The sequence below is a fragment of the Lucilia sericata genome, unplaced genomic scaffold (assembly GCF_015586225.1).
Source record: "Lucilia sericata isolate MDLA Ls3-8-SP2 unplaced genomic scaffold, ASM1558622v1 Contig000465F_arrow, whole genome shotgun sequence".
Lineage (NCBI taxonomy): Eukaryota > Metazoa > Arthropoda > Insecta > Diptera > Calliphoridae > Lucilia > Lucilia sericata.
The window spans coordinates 191,437-209,964 of NW_023994480.1; the positions used below are offsets into that span (position 1 = coordinate 191,437).

At 29.1% G+C, this 18,528-nt stretch overlaps 3 protein-coding genes across 3 annotated transcripts in view; 2 read left to right on the forward strand and 1 right to left on the reverse strand.

The window, feature by feature from the left end:
- The window catches only part of LOC119605209 (protein sidekick), a 55,120-nt gene extending 47,166 nt beyond the window's left edge, over positions 1 to 7,954 (forward strand). Inside the window, exons 8-13 of the mRNA XM_037958169.1 lie at positions 1,467 to 4,691; positions 4,755 to 5,033; positions 5,406 to 5,456; positions 5,638 to 5,958; positions 6,025 to 6,359; positions 6,881 to 7,954. Of these exons, the coding sequence (XP_037814097.1) occupies positions 1,467 to 4,691; positions 4,755 to 5,033; positions 5,406 to 5,456; positions 5,638 to 5,958; positions 6,025 to 6,359; positions 6,881 to 7,123 (4,454 nt within the window). The 3' untranslated portion in view covers positions 7,124 to 7,954. The remainder of the gene's footprint in view (positions 1 to 1,466; positions 4,692 to 4,754; positions 5,034 to 5,405; positions 5,457 to 5,637; positions 5,959 to 6,024; positions 6,360 to 6,880) is intronic.
- Positions 7,955 to 13,822: 5,868 nt separating this feature from the next.
- Positions 13,823 to 15,767, forward strand: LOC119605213 (RING finger protein 141-like). Its single transcript, XM_037958180.1, has 4 exons — positions 13,823 to 14,163; positions 14,248 to 14,476; positions 14,534 to 14,805; positions 15,336 to 15,767. Exons 1-4 carry the CDS (start codon positions 14,018 to 14,020, stop codon positions 15,481 to 15,483), a joined length of 795 nt encoding a protein of 264 aa, XP_037814108.1. The 5' UTR covers positions 13,823 to 14,017; the 3' UTR covers positions 15,484 to 15,767.
- On the reverse strand, positions 15,768 to 17,859 carry LOC119605212 (sin3 histone deacetylase corepressor complex component SDS3). Its single transcript, XM_037958178.1, has 7 exons — positions 17,605 to 17,859; positions 17,431 to 17,536; positions 17,150 to 17,366; positions 16,990 to 17,088; positions 16,756 to 16,924; positions 16,263 to 16,480; positions 15,768 to 16,202 (listed from the first exon to the last, which is right to left on the reverse strand). Exons 1-7 carry the CDS (start codon positions 17,708 to 17,710, stop codon positions 16,101 to 16,103), a joined length of 1,017 nt encoding a protein of 338 aa, XP_037814106.1. The 5' UTR covers positions 17,711 to 17,859; the 3' UTR covers positions 15,768 to 16,100.
- Positions 17,860 to 18,528: the final 669 nt, after the last annotated feature.

Consider the following 18,528-nt stretch of genomic DNA (forward strand, 5'->3'; position numbering starts at 1 on the left):
ATTTGGATAGTTATTCTTGATTTGGGTTCTAACTATATATAAGTGTATGTATTAGCTGAAAAATATTGCTTTTGTGGATCTTAGGTGATGAGAACAGCCTCTATTTGTAAATATCTAAATTAAATATTTTTCCCGTACCACACGATAGGTCACTTTATATTGTTTCCAAGCAACCTATGGTCTGTTTAGAGGTCTAAATTCAAACATAGTATTCTTTTAAGTTCGTATATGGACTTTGGAGAAGAAAAATGAGGACTTCAGTGGTTTTTGCTTGGATACAAGTCGCTCTCCTTTGGCAGTTAAAGATTTTGAAAGACAACTCAGTGCGTTTTTTTTTAATAATTCTTTGTGTTATTTCATCAATTTCTATATTTTATATTTTTAATGATTGATTAAACATCTCATAATTGAATTTCATTGATTTATACTTGTTCTAAAAATATAAACTAATTTTTTATATTGGAATTGCCTCAGTATTTCCCTTTAAACATTTTTGACGCAAATAACTACACAGTTTCACACAATAAGGATATGATTTTTGAAAATTACAATTGAAAAATACTTAACACGTGTCCTTTTAACAATAAAACAATAAATTCCAAAAAGCAATTAAAAAATAATTTGAAAAACCCAACGAAATTAACTGGAAATTTCAATATGCAAAATACTTTATTGACGTGCAAATTCTGATGAAAAATAATAAAATGCAACAACAAATGCACCAAAATTTTTATTTTAATATTTTTTCTTGGTTTTCCCATTCTACATAATCTCTATTTTCAATTGGAAAACATAATTTTACTTTTTACCTGTTTTTTTGAATTTTATTTATGAAAAAAAAAAAACAAAATTCTCTTAAAAAAAGGTAGGCAAAAAACTTAGTTGATTCACTGTATATCTTCTTCAAAATATCTTGACATACATTTTCCATATCTCGAAAACCTAAAATTGTGATTAGGTTTCAGCGTAGCTCAATCCGTCTTTTAACGACTTTTTATTTTTGTTGATCTGTTCAGTGTTTAGATTTGTATTATAGATTTGTATTATTTAATGGAAATCTTGCAAAATTTAACTTCCACTACAAAAGACATGGAACATTGAAAATCGTGAAAGAGTACTACTTTATGGCATAGATCTCTTAATCCTTTTAGTTTCTTTTGTTTGTCTTTCTAATTTTTTTTTTTTTGTATCATAATTTTGTTATCCTGTTTTATTTCCAAAACAAAAACTATTAAATAGTAAAATAAAACCTAACTAATGCTAAAATATAAATTCCTTTTATCTGTATTCCGTGCACTGGCTCTGTGGTATTTGTAAAATATGTAGAATTACCGCTACACCGAGGTACATATTGTAAAAAATAATTAAATTCTTATTACGAAAAAGCTTGTACAATTAGTAAAATAAAAAATAAATCTTTACCTAACTAAAAACTAATTCCTATAAAATCTCTTTAAAATATGTAGCTCCCTCTGGACCTCCAGTTGGATTTGTGGGTTCTGCTCGTTCACAATCGGAAATTATTACACAGTGGCAACCGCCATTGGAAGAACATCGTAATGGCCAGATTTTGGGTTATATTATACGTTATCGTTTATATGGTTATAACAATGTACCCTGGATGTATCAAAATATTACTAATGAGGCTCAAAGAAATTACTTGATACAAGAATTGATAACCTGGAAGGATTATGTGGTACAAATTGCTGCCTACAATAATATGGGTGTTGGTGTTTACAATGAAGGTGCTAAGATTAAAACAAAAGAAGGTGTACCTGAAGCTCCCCCTACAAACGTTAAAGTACAAGCCATCAATTCAACTGCTGTTAGAGTTAGTTGGACACCTCCAAACCCTCAACAAATTAATGGTATAAATCAAGGCTATAAAATACAGGCTTGGCGTTATCAAGCTATAGACGGTGAAGACCGGGAAATTGAGGAAAGAATGATAACAGTACCACCTAGTTTGCTGGATCCCTTAGCGGAACAGACCGCTATACTCAATGGTTTAGAGAAATTTCAGGATTATAATATAACTGTATTATGTTTTACCGATCCAGGCGATGGTGTCAGAAGTTTCCGTGTGCCCGTTAAAACTAAAGAAGATGTGCCAGATGAAATAACAGCTTTACATTTTGATGAAGTTTCCGATAGATCTGTAAAGGTTTTATGGGCTCCACCGAAAAATATTAATGGTATTTTGACGGGTTATACAGTTCGTCATCAGGTTAAAGATCGTCCCGAAACTATGAAGTCAGTAAATCTTACTGCTGAGGACACACAATTAGTAGTGAATCAATTACAAGCTACTACCCATTATTGGTTTGAAATAAGGGCTTGGACACGTATTGGAGGTGGTCCTCCTAAAACGGCTACTATACAATCTGGCGTTGAACCCGTTCTACCTGAACCTCCTACAAATCTAGCTCTATCTAATATTGAAGCTTTCTCTGTAGTTTTGCAATTTACCCCAGGTTTTGATGGCAACTCCTCAATAACTAAATGGAAAGTGGAGGCTCAAACAGCTAGAAACTTAACATGGTTTACAGTTTGCGAAATATCTGATCCAGATGCAGAAACTTTAACCGTAACCGGTCTTACACCATTTACCCAATATCGCTTACGTTTAAGTGCTACCAATGTAGTAGGTACGTCAAAAGCTTCAGAACCTACCAAAGATTTCCAAACAATACAGGCCCGACCAATGCATCCACCATTTAATGTGACAGTAAGAGCTATGTCAGCCACACAGTTAAGAGTACGTTGGATACCTTTACAACAAACTGAGTGGTTTGGTAATCCACGTGGTTATAACATTACTTATAAGCAAATTGAAAGTGAAAATAGAATTATACCCAAGAGTGTGCTTATAGAAGATCACACTGCCAATTCTCATGTTTTGGAAAGTCTTGAAGAATGGACGGTATATGAAATTGTCATGAATGCTTGTAATGATGTGGGTTGTTCGCGTGATAGTGCAACGGCTGTAGAAAGAACTCGGGAGGCTGTACCATCATATGGACCTTTGGATGTTCAAGCCAATGCTACATCCTCCACCACCATTGTAGTTAGATGGGGTGAAGTGCCGAAGCAACATCGAAATGGACAAATTGATGGTTTTAAAGTGTTTTACGCTGCTACAAATCGTGGAGGGCATGTTTTACATAAAACCATATCAAACAATAGTTCATTTACAACAACATTGACAGAATTGAATAAGTTTGTCATATACCACATACAGGTATTGGCATTCACAAGACTAGGAGATGGTGCTTTAAGTACCCCACCTGTTAGGGTACAAACATTCGAAGATACTCCAGGTGCCCCCTCGAATGTTAGTTTTCCAGATGTATCATTTTCAACGGCGCGTATTATTTGGGATGTTCCTGAAGATCCCAATGGTGAAATATTAGCCTATCAAGTTACTTACTCATTGAACGGTAGCTCGAATTTAAACTATAGTAGAGAATTTTCACCATCCGATCGTACTTTCCGCGCTACCCAACTTTTAGCAGAGCGTTATTATATATTCAGTGTTACAGCTCAAACAAGATTAGGATGGGGTAAAACCGCTTCGGTATTAGTTTATACAACAAATAATCGTGAGAGACCACAACCGCCCTCAATGCCCCAAATATCTAGATCACAAATACAAGCACACCAGATAACATTTAGTTGGACACCAGGCAGAGACGGTTTTGCACCTTTAAGATACTACACTGTACAAATGCGTGAAAATGACGGACCCTGGAGTCTTTTACCGGAGCGAGTAGATCCTACACTAACCTCATATACCGCTACAAATCTAAAGCCTCATACTACCTATCAATTTCGTATACAAGCCACCAATGATTTGGGACCATCTGCATTTAGTAGAGAAAGTATTGTAGTGCGTACTCTATCTGCTGCTCCTTCGGTATCAGTTACCAATCTTAAAGTAGTTCCCATAACTACTACATCAGTGCGGGTACAATGGAATGCTTTAGAAACATCTATGTGGAATGGTGATGCCACTACGGGAGGATATCGCATACTCTATCAACAACTCTCAGATTTTCCTACTGCTTTGCAAACTACTCCCAAAACAGATGTTATGGGTATTAATGTTAATTCGGTAGTTTTATCCGATCTTCAGCAAGATCGTAATTACGAAATTGTTGTGCTACCATTTAATTCCCAAGGACCAGGACCTGCTACACCACCTGTAGCAGTATATGTAGGAGAAGCTGTACCCACAGGAGAACCAAGAGCTGTAGATGCTGCCCCAATTTCAAGTACTGAAGTACGTTTAAGATGGAAACCCCCTAAGCAAAGTATGCAAAATGGTGATCTCTTGGGTTACAAAATATTCTATTTAGTAACAGATTCTCCACAAGAACTAGAGGATGGTAAAACATGGGAAGAAGAAATTGAGGTAGTTTCGGCCACTGCTACTTCTCACAGTTTAGTGTTTTTAGATAAATTTACTGAATATCGTATACAAATCTTGGCATTTAATCCTGCTGGTGATGGACCTAGATCATCACCTATTACGGTCAAAACATTGCAAGGTCTTCCCAGTGCTCCACAAAATTTAAGATTTGAAGATATTACTATGCAATCCTTAAAAGTTTCCTGGGATGCACCCAAATTCAAAAATGGTGAAATTTTGGGATATTTAGTTACATACGAGACTACAGAGGAAAATGAGAGTAAGTTTTAAAACGCAAACACATTTAAAAGAGATTTATATAATACCTACGATTTTATTACAGAATTCAGTAAACAAGTTAAACAAAAGGTTTCTGGTACCAGCTTAATGGTACAAAATCTGGAAGAAGAAGTCACCTATACATTTACCGTCCGTGCACAAACTATTGATTATGGACCAGCGGTTAGTGAGAATGTGACAACTGGTCCTCAGGAGGGTTCTCCGGTTGCACCTAGAGACTTAATATTATCTAAAACATTATCCAGTGTAGAAATGCACTGGTTAAATGGACCGTCAGGTCGTGGACCCATATTGGGTTATTATATTGAAGCTAAAAAACGAGGTGAGTATTTTATTTTGCTTTAAAAGGATATATTTTGGAATTTGGCTTAATTTAATAGTTTATTTTTAAAATAACAAAAAAAAAAAATATAATAATTTTTTAGCAAATTTTTTATTCCTATTTTTTTTTTTTTTTTAATCTTAGTTCGATAAGTTGTATTTTATTTATTTTTTTACACTAATTAGTTAATATATATTTCACTTGGGCTTTTACTTTTAATTTGATTACAAAAAAACTTATCGAATCAAGTTTTTGCATTCTTGGTATTTTTATCTATTTATAAAACTTTTTAAATACTGGTTATTGGTTTTTTATTTATTTTCTTAAAACCTCTTATTTCTTCCTATTTCTAAATTTAACTTTGGTGTGCTGAATTAAAAATTAAACCTGCTTTTATAGAAAGAGGAGAACCATCATTTATTTGTAAGTATTGGTCTCGAAACGGAATATTATTTGTAGTTTATTGAAAACCATAATCCAAGTATTTTCATTTAGCTAAACCAATTTTGAACTAATAATCTAAACCTTGTAGTTGGCCTCATTAACTTATATATTTTATTACTTATAACAGTTTTTATTAATATAAAAATTTCCCTTTACATAGACGACTCCCGTTGGGAGACTATAACGAAAACGACCACCGGCACAATACAGGACTTTACGGTCAGTTATCAAAGTTTGTTGCCATCTACTGCCTATACATTCCGTGTTATTGCATATAATCGTTATGGAATATCATTCCCCGTCTACTCTAAGGATTCCATATTAACGCCATCCAAATTACATTTGGAATATGGTTATCTGCAGCATAAACCTTTCTACAGACAGACATGGTTTATGGTTGCTCTAGCTGCCACATCTATTGTTATAATCATTATGGTTATATCGGTATTATGTGTTAAGAGCAAAAGTTATAAATATAAACGTAAGTGTTTTAAGAAATTATGAAACTGTTAAAATCAACTAGAAAGTTTCCTTTTTTATATTTCAGAAGAAGCTCAAAAAACTTTAGAAGAATCTATGGCCATGTCAATTGATGAGCGTCAGGAGTTAGCTTTAGAATTATATAGATCAAGGCATGGTGTAGGTACTGGTACTTTAAATAGTGTGGGTACTTTAAGCAGAGGTACTTTGGGTACAATGGGACGTAAGGCAAATAATCGTCCGCCACCTAATATACAATTGGGTAAAAGTCCTCCACGACCTTCACCTGCCTCAGTAGCCTATCATAGCGATGAAGAGAGTCTAAAATGTTATGATGAAAATCCTGATGATAGCAGTGTTACGGAAAAACCATCAGAAGTTAGTTCATCGGAAGCATCACAGGTATGTTTAATAATAAAATTGTAATAAAACTAAATTTCTCTTTTTTTAACTTAAGTTCGAAATTAACAAAATTTGAAATATGAAACCCAAGAAGTAAAGTGTCTGACCCTGAACTCAGAATTTCTCTAGAACATCATGTTTTCGAGGTTTATTGTCATATTTAATGCTTTATAAAAGCAAATTTTAGCTTAAGCTAACTTGATATTAAGAGTAATTTCTGAGGTCAAATGTGGTTTTCACGCTGGTCAACCCTTTAAAAAAAAGTATATTCGGGTCACTGGATAAAAAATTTGATAGCTTGCGCAATATTCAAAGCTCTAAAGTTCGAAAATGTTGATATTTTGATCTTTTTACATAATTTTGAATTTTATCAATGATGAATGCAAAATTTTAGCCCTAACGTGCTACGGAAACCGATTCAAAAATTTGAAATTTATTTGTTTAAATAAAAGCTTGCAATATTTTGTATAAACTGTAGAAACATGAAAATATTAACGCTAAATTTTCTTTTTATTTTCTAGCATTCGGAAAGTGAGAATGAAAGCGTACGCTCAGATCCTCATTCATTTGTCAATCATTATGCTAATGTTAACGATTCCCTGCGACAGTCGTGGAAGAAACAAAAACCAGTGCGTAATTATTCCAGTTACACAGACTCTGAACCTGAAGGTAGTGCAGTGATGAGTCTCAATGGTGGTCAAATTATTGTTAATAATATGGCCAGATCGAGAGCACCACTGCCTGGTTTCTCATCTTTTGTCTGACAATCTACAGAGTTTTAAGTGTAAACATACGTACATATAAAGATGATATATATGTACGTATATTTTGTTATCGATTAAATTTTTTTTCTAAAACAAACACACATACACATCCATACATAAATTAATTACAAATCATTAAGAGAGAAAACAAAAGCAAAAATCATATTCTATTTGTAAGTGAAAAAAATTAAATGAAATTGTCTGCCTATTTATTTTTAGTGTTTAATTAGTATTTAATCTAAGAGATCTAACGAAATTATTAGTTTTATCTATAAGTAACAAACAAAAACGATAAACTGATTAAATATGTAGTATACATTAAAGTATATGTATGTAATAATTATAGTACCAGATAATAGCATTCATCTACTTATTTTCCATTCTTTTTTTAAATTAATTTTATTAAATGTTTTTATAAGTTCTCTTTTTGTATAACTATGTAGGTACATACATGTGTAATTATAGTTTAAATTTTAAGTAAACCGTACTATGACAAAGTTCAAATTTGAAAATTTTTAAAAGCTATTGTAAATGAATCAGATAATGAATACTCTTCTATAAGATTATTTATTAAAAACTAAGCTTCATTTAATAGCTTTTAAAAGTGAAAGACAAAACTTTTATCGCTTAATTGTATTATATATTTATGATATAAAAATACGTACGTTTAAATTGACCTATTTAGAAATGTGTTCATATTACCCCTAATCGACCCTAACTAAATTAGTTTAGAGAAAATGTAACATTTTAACATGGATGCAAATTTGTAAAGTATAATTCTAGGTAATTAAAATTTTAATTTTATTAGAATTCTGTTATTTTTTTTTTTTTTCACATAAAAAATATTCAGATTTCGAATTAGAAGATTTTATTACAAGTATTTATTGCATGTAAATGTTATTAATATATTTTGCTAAATACAAATTACCAATCATCTAAAGGAATAAATCAATTTGAGAAGTAAATAAGAAAACAATAAAACCTCTACCAATTTCTTTTTCATAAACTGTTTTTTGCATCGAAAATTTTTTTAAATAGAATTACATAATAGATTTAGAGGAAAAATTCCAGCTTTTGTTTTACATTAACTTCTTCTAGAACGGGTACAACCAGAATTCATATCCTTTAACAAGAACCTTAAAGTATTTCTTTTAATAAAAAAAATTACAATTGATTACAAAACTTATTCCAGAACCATTCTATGCAACGAGTGTCGACTCTATTACTATTCCATAGTACCATATCCAAAGGTGATAATTTTAAACTAATAAATATCTAAACTATGAACTAAAAGAAATCCATTTTTCGTTACATTTCGAGACAAACTTTTAAGTCGCAACTTTATCATAGTTTTGTCGAAGAAAATTATTTTGAATTGTTAAGATATCTCTTCAATTTGCAGAAATATCTTCCGTTGAAGTTTTTGCAGTAAAAGATGTTATCAATAGTAGTTGAATTTTAAAGCATATTTACAATCACAAATAATAATTTTTCAAAAACTAATTTATTACCTTTAAAATTTATATCACAGATGTGGACTTATTTGCTGAATATATTGCCATCAAAAACTAATTTTCATCCAAATCTAAGATAGAGAGCAACAAAACGTTAACAATATGTAGTTCTCAATAGAAATTTTATATGAACAAAGTATATGTAATTATATTTTCAATAAAAATTTAAAAGTAATTTTGATTTTTCTCTCAACTTAACTAGTTTAGTTATGGTCTTTTAAAAGCGGTTTAAAAACTTTATATTAATAAAAAAATTAAAAATCCCTCTTCTAGCTTTTGATTTTAAAGTATTTTTATCCTTTATAATAACAACAAGCTGCAAGAATACTATGTATTATATTCATATTTTCTTCATTTCATAGATTTCATTTTAGTCACAAAATTCCATTCCGCTCAAAAAAGGAATTGTTATATTATTGTTATTCTTCAGAATAAGAAAACGACAACTTTTAACTTTTAATCCACATATTTACTAAAAATAATTTCACTATCGATTGGAATGGAAGTTTGTGACAATTTTTGCAATTTTTTTACCGAATAAAAACTATAAAATGTTTATATAAAGGTTTAAATAAAAAATACGTTAAAATTCACAAACAAAAGCAAGAAAGGGTTTAAATATTACAAGTAGTGTCGCTGTTTTAACGTATACAATTTTAAATTATATGTTTTCGAATTTTCATTTATAAAAAAATCCCCAATAATAAAACGATAACAAAATATTGCAATCACTTTGAAATTGTTTACATTATAGAGATTCGCAGTTATATTGGACATTAGCTCATTAAATAATATACGTAGTATATATATATATGTATTAAGCATAATTTTGGGACTTAATGAATTCAGATTAAAAGTCCTACCAAATATGTCTACTAATTTAAAAGTAATTTTATTTTATATAACAAGAGTGTGTGATCAATTAAACTGCAAATTCACTCATAAGAAAAAACAACTAAATAAATGTGTATGTATGTATATGTTTAAACTACATTTTCAAACTTGTGATAATAGTACTTTTCTAAAACCCCTGAAAAAAAAACTAAAATATAAATAAAAAAATATTTTGTAACCCTTTTTTCATAATTTTTATTTAATTCAACACTTCTTTTGTTTTAGTTTTGCTTGTAAATTTTATTTTTAGATTTAAGATATAAACGACCATGAAAATCTCATTTATTTTTTTTTTTTTTTTTTAATTTTAAGTATTTTTTTTATAAAAAAAATGTAAATATTTTTAAATGTATTTTATAATTAAACAATTTTTTACGGAAAATCCCACACAAAGTGCAGCTAAAATAATTTTTAAAATTACGTTTAATATTTTTGTATTTATTCTTTATTTTATAAAAAAAAAATAATTCAAGTGCTTTTCATATTATCAATGCCTTTTTAGTTAGTTTTTATTATATATTTTTATTGTTTTTCTAAAAATAGGCCATAATTTGAAATGCAATGTAGTCTCATTAAACCGATTTTTTTAATTTTTATAAAGAAAAATAAATAAACAATTAAAATGAGTCTACAGACTGATTACTGTATGTATTTTAAATAATAATGTGTAAATGTAAAGTGCAACCATTTGTTAGTATAATTTTATATTTTAAAATTTCATATTAACTACTTACAGCTAAATTGCTCAAATAAATAAATCTACTTGAAGTTCTATTTTATTTAACCCTACTTTAAGTAAAATTTATAATTAAGTTTATTTTTTTTAATCTAATTAATAAGTTTTCTTAGTAAATAAAAAAATAATTTAATGTAAAGAATAAGTATTAAAAAACTGTACTTGAGAAAAAATAAAATAAAAACAACTGATATACATATAGATACGTATGTACTGTTTTAATTTTTACCAATCAATATTAAATACAAATTTAAGTTTACTTTTATTGAAAATTTAATGTGTTAGATGGTTTTTTAATGCTTCTGTTTTTATCGTTTTTTAAAAGAAAATTCATAAAGAAAAACTCGAATAGAAAAATTACACATTAAAGAAAATTTTAAAAGTACCATTCGAATAATGAAAGAATTAAAAAATTTCTATGTTCAATATTATAGAAAAACTTAAAAAGTATCAATTGAACGAAAAAGTTCCTTCTTGTAGATTCTCATTACTCATTCTCATACTGAGGTCCCTAAATGTTAAATTTTATATTTTTATATGTTATGTCATTAGCAAAAAAGTCTCTTTTATAAATTCTCATTTAAAAAGGACTTTGTTTCGGTTCCCCACTCTAGAAAATTCGAAAGATACAATTTGAAAAATGAAAACGTACCAAAGAGTCTTCTCTTACAGATACTTATTCTGTTAGGACCCAGCATGTTAAAGTATTTGTTTCTAAGTTCAAGATTGTAGTGACATTTGAAGGACGAAAAAGTATCAAAAAGTTCGCTATTAAAAATCTCATTCAGTGTATGTTCAATAATCTTGTGTTTTAGCTTTATATTATAGAATATATATATCGTCACCTGAAACGAAACGCAAAACGCCCTAACTAACAAAAAATTCCAAATCGATTTTATTATTGATTCTAATGTATTGCATCAAAACAAATGTCCACACCAAAAATTGGACTCCTCCGACCATAATTATCGATTTTATTGACAAAAAACAAAAGGCCCTATCTACAAAAACATTTAAATGTTAAAGGTAAAAAGTTCAATTTATCCATTTTTTTATAAGCCATTGTAAACTATCATAACAAGTGATAGGTTCCACTATTAAGCAATTTGTTTATTTACTACTAATAAATCGCGTTGATAGAAAAAAACTTTTTAATTTAAATAGTTTTTTGCTTCTCCTGTAAAATTTTTAAAATGTTAGATAGGGCCGTTTGGTGACGTTTTAGGTGACGATATGTAAGTACAAAAATTATTATTTGAAGAAGATACCAAAGAGTCACCTCTGATATATTCTCATTTAGTCATTATAAATTGTATGTATCTAGGTTTGATAAAACGAAAACGTTCCAATAATTTCTCTCTTATAGATTCTTGTTCAATCAGGGACGTGTAGATTATCAATTTACCCTTTCCGCACAGGAATAGGCTTCTCCAGAATTAAGTTTCTAAAATACTCTGTCAAATATGTATACCACAGATAAAACTCAAACGACGCAAATCTGCATTCATTTGTTCCAGAAAAATTATGTTTACAAAAAGTACCAAACAATTTACCCGAATTTGGTCCTATATATAGCTTTTGTGTAAGTAAATTAACTATTATTCTTTTTTTAATTTTATAAAAATTAGCTCAATGAATAAATAGGCGATTTTATGTCATTAGTATGTGGTAGTATTTTTTGCTAAGTAGAAGTGACTCATGTGGAAAACCTTTATTAACAGAATACCATAAAACTATACAGACATAAGAAGTCTCATTTCGCCACAGTTCCATAAGATCTTGAAGTAGACAGCACATTAATCTAGACTCAAATTAAACATCGATTTTTATTTGAAACACCTAAAACACTCCAATTAAGAAAATAGTGAAAATTTGAGATCACTTTTATTTTACCTCAGAAATCGATTTGTATGTGAAAAACCTAAATAACGAACCAATTGAGAAAATAATGAAAATCTGTGATCCATTTTCCATCAAAAATCGATTTATATATCAATACCGCAAAATCAGCTGTAGATCCTTAAACAACGCTCCCATTAAGAAACTAGTTAAAATCTGTGGTAACTTATATTTTCCATCAATAATCCGGTTATATATGAAACCCCTAAAATCGGCTGTAGATTCTTAAATATCGCTTCTATTTTCATCAAAAATCAACTGTAGATCCTTAAATTACTCTCCTATTAAGAAAATCTCTGATCACTCATATATTCCATCAAAAATCGGGTTTTTATGTGAAAACCCTATAATCGGCTGTAGATCTTTAAATAACGTTCCTATTTAAAAAAAATAGTGATAATCTGTGATCACTCAAATTTCTATAAAAAATCGACTTGTATATGAAAAACTTAGTCTGTTGTAAATCCCTTTAATAACGCTCCAATTGAGAAAATAGTGAAAATCTGTGATCACTAATATTTTCCATGACACATCGATTTTTATATGAAACACCTAAAATTGGCTGTAGATCCTTAATTAACGCCCGAATAGAGAAAATCATCAAAAACCAATTTTCATTGAAAAGCTTAAACCTTCGTAAATATTTCTTAATAATGCCTTAAAACGGATGTAGCTTCTTTATACGCTTGCAATTTAGAAAATCGTGATATATGTATGTATGTAAGAGGAAGCTAATCGAAGTGACATACATATCTTAAACTTTGTAAAATTCGGAACGTTTGGAAGCTTAAAGAGTTATATGGATTATATTATGATATTGTTTTATTAAAATTGGAATAAATAACAAATTTATTAATATATTGACCAAATTACGCACAAGAGGTATGTTTTCTCTAAGGCAAAACACTGTTCGCGTGACTAAGATATGAGAAATGTAGACTTGATGCTCCAAGTACTAAATCCACTAAGATAGGATTTACATTCTGACATGGACATTTAATATAAAATATAATAAATAATAGAAAAATGCACTTACCTTAAATAAGATGACACGGATTGTAACAACCATATTTATTTAAATATTTTTCCACGACAATCGACAACCAGTTCTTCGCGAACAACGACCACGAATTATCACCATAGCTTCACAGATTTTACACGAGTCGCTGCTACAACAATAACCAATTTTTATTTTCTACTATTTTATTTATTGAATAGTACTTAATTCACGTTTATTATTTATTTAAATTCTCACTTTTTAAACTTTAACACTACACTTGTTCTACAATCACATTCATTGTAATTTACAGTTATAAATGGCGCATTCAAGCACGTTTAACTTTGCTCAAGCACGGATGAAACTAAAAAGGCTGCCATATTATTTTAAATCTATAATTTAAGTGGTGATGCCGTACTTTTTACTTTTATTTGTTATGTATGTAAATATATTGAATAAACGACTTCATTCTGTAAATTAATCAAACGGAATTTCCATACAAAATTGTGATTACGTTCTTTAATATACATCTATTGCAATATAATTGTTTACTATGTTTTCTTTTATATACTTACTGTTAGCTTTTGCTTGTTATTTTGATTAATCTGTCAAGCTTTGTTGCATCAAGCATGTTATCTTACAGTCTTTGTTTTTATAAACAACACACACTCGCAAAGAAGTTAATATCTTGATGTACACAAACAAATTGTCAATTTCGCAAAACATTTCGTATAGTAAAATTTCCAATTAGACCGTGAATAACGCAATTTAAAAGAACAATAAATTTACAAAATAAAAATGAAAAATACTTTCTAGACACTATAAGGACAATAAATATTACATTCAAACATATAATGGGACAGAATCAAAGTTTGACGGATTCTCTCCCTGATGTGGATAGTGTCCATATGCAGGTCGTTCGTCACACTAAAGTGTTATCGGAAATAAATTCCCTAACTTACGAGGATTTTAAAACATGTCTGGACAATTTAAATACACTGTAAGACCATTAACAAATTTCATTAAAATAACTAATTGTATAATTTTTATTTTATTGATTTTTCTACATATTTCCATAACGTAGTTCTCGCAAATGTATTGATCCCAATGGCAAGCAACTGGTGTTTTTAATTAAACGTGGTACTGACACTTCATTGTTATGGAAAGCTACTGTTAAAATAGCATGTATTAAAGTGGATCCCCAGACACGCCAAATACATTCCTATAAATTTTTGAATCTTAAACAATTCTTATGTGTATTTAAAACTTTTCAGTCGCATTTGGAAAGTTTAGTAAGAAGTGAAAATCAAAGAGTAACTATATGATCATTACAAATATCTTCATATTTATATGAATATTTCTGGTTGTAGGATATAAGACGTGGCTCGCAATCTACACCGGAAGATGAGGAACATTCGAATAATCTTGATATGACGACAAACTTGCCGCAACAATTTACCGCTTCAATGTTTATGAGTGCTTTGGGCAGTAGCACTGACAGTGGCAGCGGCTTGAGTAGTCCAACGACATCTACTTGTTCTCACAACGATCATGTGGACGAATGTTCTATATGTTTGGATCGTTCAACCGAAGTTATATTACCTTGTACGCATAGCTTTTGTACGCCCTGTATAGAGCAATGGTAAGCAATAAAACAATAATTTAGAACTCTCCCGGATTAGATATAAGATTTTAAATCATTCATTACATTTTTATACCCTACACCAATCAGAAGTTATTCTGAGCTTAATCTACTCAAAAAGTGATTCTGATCCGTTTTGTGAGCAAGCTACAAGTAATTTGATAAATTTAGACTTCTTCTTTTTGTCCAAGGACAAAATCGATTGAAAATGGACCACTTTTTATCTAAGCCCCATACAACTGTATTTTATGATTAGGACTTTGGAGCTCATAATATTTTTAACCATTGTCCATATAAAACTTCTTGCAGAAAATCACTTTATTATCAAAAAATTATTAAAATATTTAGGATAATCTACATTTTTAGCATACTTTTTATTAAGAGCCTGTTTCACTAAAGGCACATGTTCTTATTTATAATGAAAGCAAGAAATAAATTCAAAAATGTATTTCTTGCAAAATTTTGTAATTTAAAAGTTACTAAATTATATAGTACAATTAGTAATATTTTTAATTAAAATTTCTTTTTAGGAATGTTAATAATAAAACTTGCCCGATATGCTGTGAAACTTTGGAAAGTACGGATGATACTTGGGTCATGTCGAATATACCAGGTGTGGAGGAAATAAATGAAGAAATTTGTGCAGAATTCATGAATTTAGCTGCTAAAGAGCAATAAATAACTAAAATGTTAAGAATCTTAGCTGGCTTAATTACAACCATAAATATTGGAATATAGCCATAGCAATAATTTCATTCTACAATGAACAAACCCAATTCCTCATACTACTACATTTTCCTAAATGTAATTAATATTTGCTGTTTCTTATATGCAGCGATTTAAAAAACAATGTTTAATAATTTATATTTATATAAAAGTTTGTTTTTATGTTATTTGTATTGATATTTTAACAATATATACATATATTTAAATTATAACCCGAAAAACTGGACAATTTTTCATAAAACTTTTGTTGTGTATTTTAAAAAACAATACATAAAGTACAAAGTGTATGATGTTTCATATATAATTATGTTTTCTTAATCTTGCATAAACGGTTTATATTTTAATATAACTAGTATTTACAAGATACTTTATTAGTACTTGTATGTTGTATTTTTGTGATCTTAATGCTACTTACATACATACGTACAAACTACAGCTGAAGCAATTACATATAAATAATTTTCTTTCTAGAGTTATCTTATTTATAATAGTTTTAAATTAAAATACATTAATGTTATTTAAGGATGAGTCAAAGCATTAATAACAGGAATTTCCGTAACAGCTTGTCATCAATTGGCACGTCTTTTTATCGTTACTTTGCCCTTAGCTAAATGAGACATATTGATTTTAACTTTACTGCTACTACTGTCATTTACTTTTTTCACCCATACCTGTTTTAATAATTAATACTGATATTAAATTTGTTAATAGAAAAATTTTAAATAACTTACCACTTCGTTGCCAATAGCAGTGATTGTGGCAGCAAACTTAGGTAAATCTTTTCCTTCTACATAAATCTGCTGACCACGATGAAACCAGCGTTTTTCATACAATAATTTTCCATCTTCTATGCGAGTTTCAACAAAGTGACAACCATTATCGGAAGTAATTGAGTTTTGTTGGTGGTTATTAGTTGAATAAGAACTGCCAATGCCATTTTGTTGCAGAGCTTAAAAAAAATAAATGTATTTGTTAAATTAAACTATTTATATGTTATACAACAGGCATGGAAAATTAATAAAAGTACTAATTTACTTTTACTAGTCTAGTGACTAGTCATTGGACTAATTTATTGCCTATTGATTGACTGTCAATGGAGAAGTATATTGACTATTTTATGGGTTAGTTTATGAGTCTATTAATTAGTCCATGGATTCGTCTTAACCAATCTACTGTTTTAGTTGTCAAAGGTACTGAATTTTCCATGCCCGGTAATCAACTTACTAGGAGTAAGAGGTTTGCCTCTTTGAATTGTTTTCAAATCATTATCTATATCCTTTTCATCCAACATATACACCAATAACTGCCCTGTGGTCGGTTTTCTACGCTTTTCCACAACCGGTACGGGATCATTCGGTCGCCTTCTAAGTTTTCTTGTAATTGTAGGCTTTATCTATGTAAAAAATAAAAGTAATTTAAAATACTTTAATTTTATGTTAAAGGAAATTAGTGTTTTACCTCCATGGAATCATTTGTTAATTCCAGACTATATCTCTCATTTTCTATAACCTTTCTACGTTCTTCGAAATCTGTTAATATATTATCTTTAAGATCAATCTGAAATTAAAAGAATTATTTAATAAAATACTCAATAATCAATACATTTATTGAAGCGTACTTTTTTTTCATCATATTCTTTCTGTGCAGCTTTCTTTTCCAATATGTAGTCTCTTTCAACACACTCTTGTAGATAATCTCGGTAAATTTCATTGAGCCGTAAACGTTCTTTATACTGATTTTCCAATTTTTTCAATCTTTTCATATATTCTGGATGAGATAAATTTTTTAATTCTTCCAACTGTTTATTCAAGCTAGCCAACTTATGTTGATACATTCTATGGCAAAAAAAGAAATGAAAACTAAAAATCGACCACACACCCTGTAAAATTGTTTACTTACTGTTCCTTTAGTTCATGATTCGTGCCATTGGTATTGTGGGAGGCACTGCTATAACCCTGACTTCTTCCATTATTGCGGAATTCTGTTTCGCTAGCATCATCTGTATCTATATTTTCAATAAAACACTTATTTTAAATTTATTCTTCAGAAAAAAAGAAAACAAAAAAATCGAACCTTCTTCACTATCATAGGCATTCTGTTCATAGTTATTGGATCGTGAATCCTCGTTATAATCAGCAAAACGTTCGTCGTCACTTGCCATGTATGTATTTAAAGACATTTATTATGGGATGATTATTTTAATAAAAATCTTTTCTTTTAAATAATTTAATTTAAATTTTAATTAGAAAATTGACTTGCTCTACTAAACAAACTAACATCTTTTCGCAGCTGATTTGCTTGAGGTTTGTGTGTATACATTAAAAAAATCACGTATTCAAGCATGCTTCTTCTTTTCAATGTTTCAATCACACCGGATTGCTGACATTTACATACATACATATTTTTTAATAGATGTTTTTAGGTTTTCTTAATTAAGAAAATACTATATTTTTAATTTAACTTGCCATATTAGTTTGCTTCTTTGTTAGCATAGGATAAAATTTGTAACTGAATCAAATTTCCGTTTACCGAATAAGCTAAAATTTCGTGAATTCATGATACTTCTTATGACGAAATATTGTATATTCAAAAATTAGAAATTATGAGAATTATAAAGAATTAATTTATTTTAATCGAAAATTGTTTGTAAAAGTTTTTGTAGGAATTTATTTATGATCAATGCAGTACAATTTAATTGTCCTATAGGTATTTTATATAGTTTATTATATTTTCAATAATTTAGTTCTTAGAATTTCTTTATAATTATATCATTTTGTCTTGAACCATTGTTAAGTAGAAATTTGTAACCCCTTATGGCCTATAGGCTAGGTTATTGGATATTGTTAAATAAAATAAATATTTTTATTCGATTTTTCCAATAACTAAAACATAAAAACAGATTTTCTCAAATTTTTTTCATTACTTATAAATAAATTTTGCTGATTTTAAATAGTAGACATCTTGAAAACATGTTTGATCGAATTTTTCAAGATTTGG

Excerpts from the sequence above, each read along its gene's own strand:
- LOC119605213 (XM_037958180.1), top strand. The coding sequence starts at position 14,018 with ATGGGACAGAATCAAAGTTTGACGGATTCTCTCCCTGATGTGGATAGT. Across the intron at positions 14,164-14,247 it reads CTGGACAATTTAAATACACT|TTCTCGCAAATGTATTGATC; the intron begins GTAAGACCATTA and ends TCCATAACGTAG. Across the intron at positions 14,477-14,533 it reads TAAGAAGTGAAAATCAAAGA|GATATAAGACGTGGCTCGCA; the intron begins GTAACTATATGA and ends TTCTGGTTGTAG.
- LOC119605212 (XM_037958178.1), bottom strand. The coding sequence starts at position 17,710 with ATGTCTTTAAATACATACATGGCAAGTGACGACGAACGTTTTGCTGAT. Across the intron at positions 17,089-17,149 it reads AAGAATATGATGAAAAAAAA|ATTGATCTTAAAGATAATAT; the intron begins GTACGCTTCAAT and ends TTTTAATTTCAG. Across the intron at positions 16,925-16,989 it reads TAACAAATGATTCCATGGAG|ATAAAGCCTACAATTACAAG; the intron begins GTAAAACACTAA and ends TTTTTTACATAG.